Source organism: Trachymyrmex septentrionalis, unplaced genomic scaffold, assembly GCF_001594115.1.
Source record: "Trachymyrmex septentrionalis isolate Tsep2-gDNA-1 unplaced genomic scaffold, Tsep1.0 scaffold87, whole genome shotgun sequence".
NCBI classification, from domain to species: Eukaryota; Metazoa; Arthropoda; class Insecta; order Hymenoptera; family Formicidae; genus Trachymyrmex; species Trachymyrmex septentrionalis.
The window spans coordinates 2,478,081-2,487,739 of NW_017306059.1; the positions used below are offsets into that span (position 1 = coordinate 2,478,081).

Below are 9,659 nucleotides of genomic sequence, written 5' to 3' on the forward strand. Positions count from 1 at the left end.
ATTTATAAGTATAAAAGACGATAAAAAAGTTGAACTCATTATATATGGATATTTCAAACGACTAAGTCATGTAAATAATCGCATGTAGAATCGATGCAAATCGAGTGAACGGAGAAAGAGAGAGGCGTATCGCGATCCCATCGCTGATAATCGCTTTAGTGCGTTAGTTATGATCCCAAAATAAAGCAAAAAAAAATGCAATTTTCTCTAGATTAGATAGAGTAGAACGAGGCTTTTTCATCTATTTCTCGCGATAATTTTGTTGCGCTGTTACACTAAAACCTTTCGCAGCCTATTATTGTTTTATGTGAAGCGTGTATCCTTTCCCTGGCGACATGTTATTTTGGAAATAGAATTCTGAGCAATAGTCTAATGTGTGTTCACGTTTGTATTTTCCTGAGAATAAAGATATTCCGCTTCTTTATTATCACAAAATGTGTAAGTTTTTATTTCTGCGAGAAACGCACGCCTTCCTCGTGCGGGTTTTCGTGAAAAGGCGATTGTGATGAACGTGCCGAGTGCAATAATAATTATATTTCTGAGAACTGCACGTATTAAATATTTAAAGATCGTGCTTGTACTCTCAAAGAGCAATCATGATTGTATAATGTTTTTAGTTATAAGCACGTCAAACAGATATTGTTTGCTGTCGTAAGTTTTCATATTACTTTAAAATGAAAATTGATAAGATAGCCTTACATACGACATATATAAAAAAAATTTTGTGAATTTCGTGAATCTCCTAAAATATAATAAACAATGTTATTACGTTAAGTAAAATAATATTGTTGATCCGGCGAATTTGCAGCTGAATAATTTTTAACAGTAATCGAATTTACTGGCACTAGAAATGATTAGCCGTCGCTGTCCTCAAAGTGCAACAAGGCGTTACTTAACGAAGTAATTTCGTGGATATGACAACCACAGGATTTCGTCAATCACACAGCCATAAAATTTCGCAGTCAACAAGACGTTTATCAAATGTCCACTTCTCCGAGGTAGGTGCGCCCAAACATCCTCGGACGTGCGACTGACGACGAGGAACGTCTTGGTGGGAGGCAAAACTCTCTCTCTAGAGCTCAGCTGATCATTAAAGCTGCTGCTGGCACAGTCAAACTTTCACGCTCGGCGATACCGCGAGCTTCGCGAGCGAAGAGTATTAGTCTGTTGCCGCTTTCAAGGTCCGCGCTTCCGAGTACAGGACACCGATTCCAATTCCGCTCCGATTTCAGAGCGGGACGCGAAAATCGTGACACGTATCGTATAGCAAGTCTAAGTCGGGACGAAGAAGTTCCGCTGGGTTTGGCTGCGTGACCGAAAATCCGCCGACGGTTCGGAAAAAAAAGTAAAGGAGTAGCAATAACCGATAAAAAGTCGATCGGTTATTGCGGTGTAGTGCGGTTCTTGTTAACAGAACTTATTCATCAATTTACGTGATATCGAAGTTTTATTCTTCTCGCGGTACTTTACTTATGAAAGTTTTTGTATCGTCGGTGACTAACAACGTATAATTACCAATAAGTTTATTAGAGTTTTTTTTTTAAGAGATCACTCGGACAGAGTCTGACGAAGGAAGTGCGTGGCGCTCGAGCGGCAAGCTTTTTGCGAGACGTGAACAGATTCAATGATAAATTATTGCAAGAAGTATATTAAGCTACAATAAGAGAAACTGCAACTACAGGCTGACTTATTGGATAAATCAACGGTTACTAATTAAGAGATAACGAATTAACTGCACCTCGATCTGAATGATATCGAAATGATTTGTTTGTTCGTAAAATATTACAGAGCGTGAGCACTCTGTGCTGCCAAGAAATATATTTTAATGTCGAAGATTTCGAATGAAGACAGATGATACTTGACGCGGGAGGCGGCATTGATTCCATCTTTCGATTCTTAGAATCGGATTATCGCGACCGACGATCGTGCATACGAGTCATACGTTATTAGTGAAAGTCGTCCGCGTTTGTACAGTTTGAGGATCAAGACTAACGGCGCTACGATATTCCCGCCAAGAATCGCGTGAAGTGGTAAAGAAGGTCAGGAAGGAAAGGAAGGATCAAGAGAGCTTCACCTGACTGGAGAAAGGGAAAGATAATTGAGCAAAATGACGGGCGGTCTCTTCTCGACATTCAAATTTCGACACACGACGTCGTGAGAAATCGGCAAAACGTCATTTAAAAAGTCGAGAGACCACAGAGCGAAAAGTTGTGTGTCATTGTTCTCTTTGTCAGCTCTACTCGAGCGAATATCGAATCGAAGGGAGCACCTAAGCACTTTGAAGTAGGCTAAGAATTGAGATTCAAGAGAAAGGAACGGATTCGAGATAAAGACAGCGGGAGACCACGAACTAAGAAGCTGCAGAGCTATTAGGAGCAAAAAGATTCAAGGGGAACCGTCGGATCGTGTACTTGGTAGAAAGGTGCTCTTACGACGGGCTCTTCGCGAGACCGCGCGAAAGATATAAAGTACTACTGCTAGGAAAACAAATGGAAATTTCGTAGAATAATACTTCACGATGCTTTCCGCGGAGAGTAGATATTACAAGTAAGAGTTGAACTCTGCAGAACTTTAAAAAGAAAGGAAATATCAAACATTCGGAGCAAACAATTGAAGCAAAAGAAAGCAGTCAAGACGTGGAACTTTAGCTTTTATCCCCTTCTCTGAGAGCGACGAGATTTATACTGTATATACAATTGTAGATAATATTGTTCGCTGACTTATAAAAAACAGAGGATTTAAGTCTAATAGCATTACCTCTGTAAAGTTATGATAATTTTCTCATACTATCGGCAGTTAACGACTGCTATTTGCTAGTAGATGCTAAGAAGACGTAAGTACAAGTTTGAAGATCATTAAATTCCATAAAGCCTTTGTACTACAAACTCCCATTAGCTTCATCATTAAAAACGCTTTCGTTAAAAGCTTTCAATACTTCAATATTAGAAAGATATTGAAGATTGGGTTCTGTTATGCAGATTCGCATACAGCAAATAATTTCATTTACGCAGCGGAGTATCGCGAAAGAGAGAGAAAGCTTTGTTAGATGTTTGGTAATTTCTATTTTCTCAGCTGAAAAAGAGATCAGAGAAGATTATCTACGGTCAATCTTTCACTCGAGGATCAAAAGAAATCGTCCGTTGACAGAATCTCATCTCTCTTACAGAAGATTATTATGAACAATTTTAGCGGGAAATTGGATGAGTAAAATCAAATCACGGAGTGTGTATAAAAATAAAAAATCAGCTTCGAAGCCATTTATTTGCTCGAAGCGAATGAGAATTGGAAGAAACGAGGCGCGTAATTCATTATAGATACTTAAAAAAATCTCGTTTCTTCGGCAGTAATTAGAATAATAAGCGAGCATCTTACTTGGATGAAGTTTAATCTTCGTTACTCGTCTCGAAAAAGCACGTGCGCTTTAACTTTCGAACTTTAGTTTCCAATTTATATTCAAGCAAATCAATTTGCGAAAAGATACGGGAGGATGCGAGGAACCGCAGTCGTAAGGACGCGGCTAAGCATCGATCAGACGAGACACGCTCGCAAAACGATCACGGGGTGATTGACAACAGGAATCGCACCGGCGACGATCCATCGGTTCGCCGCCGCGAATTGGAGCGTAAGAGATCCGTACTCCCGCCGGTATCATTCCGTTTACCCGACCGGAAACGCTCCGAGAAGAATACGAATTCACCGCGGTTCCTGCAGGCCGTTTCTCGCTTCGTCGATGCACGAAAGAAGTTCGTGACGAAAGCGGGGCGCGTTCGAACGTGACTGAGATCGTTCGTGATAGAAAAGAAAAGGAAAGAAGAAGAAGAAGAGAATAGAAATTATGTCAGATAGCGAGACAATTGTCTGTTGAAGGACACCGTCGACGATCTCGATATTCCACCGGCGGCGGCGGCGGCGGCGCGTAAGAGGAAGAGAATCGCCAGAATCGCGAGAATCCATTTGTCATCGTTGACACCAGGTCGACGAAGCTGATATCCTGAGGATGACGCGTGTCGCGTATCGACTCGGTCTCTATCAGCTTCTCCTGGGGTTCAGCTTGCTGATCGAGCCCCTGCTGGGCTACAACGTCCTGATGGCCACTATGGGTGGTACCAAGTCCCATACGGTGCCCTTCGTCGCCCTTGGTACGAGTCTGAGGTCACGGGGGCACAACGTCACGCTGCTCAGCGCTTTCCCCGGTCCCGCGGCGAATAATGGTCTTCACGAACTGGTACCGTCGATCCTCGAGGTGATTTACGATCTACCACGCATGTCGTCTCTACCCATGCTCTCTGACGGATTCCGAACTCCCCCGCAGGGTTTTTGCTGCGTTTTACGCGCGCCATTTCTTTCTTCCAATTTGGCTCTTGACTCATATTTAATTTTATCACACACCGAGTAATTTACTAGAGTCGTCGGCTTGAGTATCGCCTGAGTTTTTTTTTTTTTGCTCATAACGTTCCCTTTCGAAATGTCTGCTTTACTTCTGTTTTTATTTCTCTATTCCATTTCTGCTCGGTTTTAATTTTTCAAAATAATTTATATTTCTTAGAAGAAGCAAACGTTACGATATCGTTTTTTTTTCTTCACGTTAAATTATCTTTACCTTGGGCACATACGATTGGGTCATTTGTGTTCTGCGCATTACTTTTCTTCGGAAAGCTGTGTAGGAGTATCATGTAATTAATTCTAACATTTATATGCAATTTTTTTTTAATGCACAAACATGATTGGGAAAGTTATTTTACAAAAAAATTATTATTTTACAAAGTTACTTTTTATTATATAAAAATGGAATACAATAAATTCGCGTATTTTGTTCTTTATATTATATTTTATCATTTGCTCCAATTTGTTATTACTTTTTATATCCAGTTTCTATAATGAATACCTATAAGGTAACTTAAAAGGTAACTTATAAGTAACTTTTTCTAGCCCTACTTATAAATATTTTTTAAAAATGTTAAGAATGACTCAACAATTTTTATATATTTGTCAAAGTGATGAAAGTTAGCTCGGGACACGAATGATCCATCGTGTGTAATGAAGAACCGGAAAACTGTCGTACTAATACTTAAAGATGAGAAGGTTCAGCTCCGAGGGCAAGCAAGTTTTACGACGCAATATTGTAACACGGAAGTTGAAAGTTTCCGGGCTAACGCTAATCCAACGACCACGCAAGCTAACGGATTTATGTATTGTACCGCGCGCACATGTTCATCGCTCGTGTCTCACGGCAGGCTTATGTCGAGAATTTCACGGCTGAGTGGGATCTAGTGGGCGCCAGGTTCCGGAATGAGCTTCCGGTATCACCGTGGGACGCTATGAGATACGCCTGGGAGTCATGCGAGGCTTTACTCCAGGACGCGTCGTCGATAGCCAGTATGAGAAAACCGAATGGCAATCCGCACGCTCGATGGGACGTCGCGGTGCTTGACGGCGCTTATCCCGAATGCATGTTGGGAATCCTCCACGGCGAGAATGTGCCGACGATAATGTTGAATACGGTAATGCTCCTTTCGCCAAGAAGCGCAATGGGAGTCTTTGAGATATTTCGATTCCCGTTACACCTCGTCCTGGTTTTCTTGCCGCGATAACAGCTTAGTTGGACTTTTACTCGAAACCGATAAATGATATTGTGTTAAATTAACCCATTTAAAAAATCATGGCGGTAGAGAATTATATATACGATAGAAAATTGTCGCACACATTCTTATTGGGATATTTTTTATTAAAATATTTTTTAGCTAATATTTCATTCGTGAATACTATAAATTTTTCAAGCATGTTAATTTGCTGCAGGATTATAGAAAAATTCTAAACTGTGCACATCAAATTGCGCAACGTTGATGGCACGTCATTCTCATTAGCCCTCTCTTTACTTTTTATTATTGGCAATATCGAGTGCTTTTAAATTAAATTATTTTAAAAGTTCTTGAGTTTCTAGAAATTCTCTATCTTGTAGTCAGTATAGGCTAATATTTCATTTGTCGTACGACAAATTTTTCAAGCATGTTAATTGGCTGCAGGTTTATATTATAGAAAAGTTCTTGACTGTACACACAAAATTGCGCAACGTTGAGTTGAAAATAGCGCGTCACTCTCATAAGTCCTCTCTTTACTTTTCATTATTGACAATTTTGAACCTTTTAAATTAAATTATTTTAAAAGTTCCTGAGTTTTTCCAGAAATTCTCAATTTTGTGTCAATAGGCTAACAATTTCATTTGTCGTCGTTATACAAATTCTTCAAGCGTGTTAATTGGCTGCAGAATAGATATAAGTTCGCGAGTTTCTTAAAATGCTTTATCTTGCAGCTAATTAATACGCTTGAAAAATTTGTACGACAAATGAAATATTAACCATAGAATATTGTCAATCATAATATGGAAAGAACGGTTTTGCTGAAATATAAAAATTTAGCTAGACACAGATCTAAAAATAATTTTATTTAAATCATCAAAATAAATGTATATATATAGGACACTTAAACCGTTTACTAAATGCAAACTGTTAGAACTTTTTGCAACATTATCATAAACGTTTCACCTAATTATTTTGATGAGTTGACAAAATTATTTTCAGACTTGTTTTTATAAGCTAAATTTGTAAATACCTCAGCAAAGTCGTTCTTTCCGTGTGTATATTATACAATATGCATATCGTATTATATATGATATAAAAGCGTTACATGCATTGATAGATTTTATTTTTAACGATTGCCATTGCGGATTTCATGATATAATGCATTTTTTAAATATAAATAAAAAACTGACTTTTGCATAATTAGTTTCCCGGTTGGTAGTTAAATATTTATACATGTGCTTGCATATTTCTTGTGTGTGCGAGAAGTTGAATATAAATCTTTAAATATAAAATTCTAATTAATATATATTCTTAATATTGAAAGACCGATTCTCAAGAGAATGGATAGTATAATAGAACTGTCCTACTTTCTTAATCTTTTTTTCGTCTTCAGAAATATCATAACAAAAAACGCAATTGAATCCATGGTTATTCCGCGAGTGCGAAATGTGAAAAACATCTTTGTTAGTACTGTATTCCGACATTTCCGCGTATAAATGAAAAGTAAACAGTGAACATCACATCGTTCACTCTTGTGTAACAAATATGACAAAGTGCGAAATAATCTCATCGTAAAACAGTTTACCCGCTTCTCTCGGTATGTTAAAACAATTTTAACGCGTTAAGAAAATTGTTAGCCAGTTTGGTTAATATCAATTTCTTCTTTATTTCTTTCTTATTTGATGACGTCATTGTGCAGTATAATGATAAAACGAGTTTGCGTAACGGTGAAATAGCGATAAGGGGTTTTTTTTCTTCCTTTTTTAAAACCTGATACCTTTGCTTCATTAAAGCTATTTGCTTTCACTGTGCAACGTTGCTGTAACGAGTAATGAGAACGACTTGATGTTATCTTGCAGGTGGCACTGTACAGCGGGTCCATTATGCGACAGGGCAATCCATCACCATGGTCGGTGACACCATATTTCGGTAAAGCGATCACGCAGGACATGACTTTCTTCCAGAGAGTCCTGAACTCGGCGGCTCTGCTCACTCTGAAAATTATGCACTGGTTCACGCTCTCGATTTATCTTCAGCCAACGCTCCAGAGATACCTCGGTGAGCACTAAATCAATTTCGGCCATTGTGCCCCCGCTGATTCATCGAATCATATATCGATGCCGCCAATTGTATGCTAATATCGTATATCTTTATTTATAATTAGATACTCATGTAGTCCCAATGACCGTGTCGTATTTCGCTTTTTGACAGGCAATCATATACCCAACGATCTGCACAGCCTGACGGCGGAGGTTCCTCTGACTTTGCAGAACAGTCATTATAGCGTGGGCGATTCCGTGCCCTATTTGTCGAACGTCGTAAACGTGGCGTGCCTTCACTGCAGACCGGCGATGCAATTAAGCACCGAATTAGAATCCTTTCTACGACGCGGTAACTTCCTAATTTCGCATTTCAGCTTCACGAAATTTGCATTGTTCTCAACAGTCGCTATATAAACGTCTCGAAACCCCCTTTCATATCTCGTAGCTAAACCGTCATATGATCAAAATGATATTTTATCTTATCGTCTACAGCCTGATCTACAATGTGCTTCTTGTTTTTTTTTGTTGCCTTTTGTTATTTCTTACAGCTTGTTTTTTTGCCTTTTATCCGCTTTTTCGTTTCCCGTCGCCTGAGATAAAAGTTAATGAACTTCGAAGGAAATAAAAAACACGTGGCAAGAAATACAACCGTCGATAAAACGATTACACGGAGGGAAAAAGCAAGAGATAAAAAGCAAGAAACAGGAAATAAAGAGTACATTGTAGCTAACATTTCTTTAGCTGAAATAAATTGTTCCAATTCATCGAATCTTGTTACATACATCAATGATCAATTCGATCATTCGCACTATACTAAATTAGTGCACATTGAAGGTTGTTTTATATAAAATATCTAAATGTAGTGTGAGACATACTATAATCAAATTTGACAATGAAATAATACATTTATTTATACTAAATAACGTGACAATATTATTATTAGATAATCGTTTAAATTATGTCTATACTTTTACATTAGTTTTATTAATTTCATGTATAGTAGCTTTTATCTAGTGTAATGCAAGTGAACAAAATTTATTATAAAAAAATGGATGTAGCTTTAACACACCATGCGGTATTCATTAATTCTTATCGTATTTATATCAACACACCAACTTATAGCAACACTCGATTTAAACCCCATGACGAGTTAAATCCACACTCATATTTTTAGTGTATCTAACAAGATTCAATAAATTGGAAAAATTTATTGTAGCTGTAAGGAAAAGAAATGTATGAATTGTACATACTAAAAACCACATGCTAAAAATCCCCATATTTTTTAGAGTGTAAATATATGTTTATTTTGTAATAAATTTTATCAGATGTAACGGCTCTTCTTAATGTAAAAGTATCAGATATAAAACTCTATCACCTGAAGCATAACGATGGTTCTTCTACCGTTTTTCCGTTTCGTATATATAAGAACCATGTCAAAAAGATTAACATCGTAATTTTGCTACGTATTGTCTTACATTCTCCGAGGATTCACTATTCAATTGGAGTAAACGTGCAGTAAAAGTCTCCCGGATCGAACGTGCACGCAATGTTGAACAAACTTTTACAGGTTTTGTGTTTGTCTCAATGGGATCGTCGGTGCGAGCTTCTGGGATGCCGGAGGCATTACGGCAGATCTTTTTCGCGGTATTCTCCACGCTACCGTACAATGTCGTGTGGAAGTGGGACGGTGGCAAGATCAAGGATCTGCCGGCGAATGTGAGGACGGCTGCCTGGTGGCCGCAGCAGGAGCTGCTCGGTCATCCCAAGCTACGTGCCTTCGTTTCTCACGGCGGACTGCTATCTTTGCACGAAGCGGCTTACCACGGTGCACCGACTCTGGTCTTACCAGTCTTCTGTGATCATGATGGAAATGCGGCACAAGCTGGTAAATCCATTCGCTTTATATCTGTGGCACGTATCGGTGGCCTTCTGCTCTCTGCTGAGCCTAATAATCGAAAATAATCGTCGAGGCTTCTGACAAACTTTGTTTGTTCTTCCAAACGTATGATAGAAAATGTATATTTCTACCAATGTAGGT

General features: G+C 38.6%; 1 protein-coding gene across 2 annotated transcripts in view; it reads left to right on the forward strand.

The window, feature by feature from the left end:
- The first annotated feature begins 1,123 nt into the window (after positions 1 to 1,123).
- Positions 1,124 to 9,659, forward strand: part of LOC108755464 (UDP-glucuronosyltransferase 2C1-like) — a 10,532-nt gene continuing 1,996 nt past the window's right edge. The window contains exons 1-5 of one of the 2 annotated variants that reach the window (XM_018498479.1): positions 1,124 to 4,243; positions 5,235 to 5,501; positions 7,439 to 7,637; positions 7,791 to 7,970; positions 9,189 to 9,510. In XM_018498479.1, coding sequence (XP_018353981.1) covers positions 3,998 to 4,243; positions 5,235 to 5,501; positions 7,439 to 7,637; positions 7,791 to 7,970; positions 9,189 to 9,510 — 1,214 coding nt within the window. In that variant the 5' untranslated portion in view covers positions 1,124 to 3,997. The remainder of the gene's footprint in view (positions 4,244 to 5,234; positions 5,502 to 7,438; positions 7,638 to 7,790; positions 7,971 to 9,188; positions 9,511 to 9,659) is intronic. The other variant, XM_018498478.1, reaches the window with a different exon arrangement.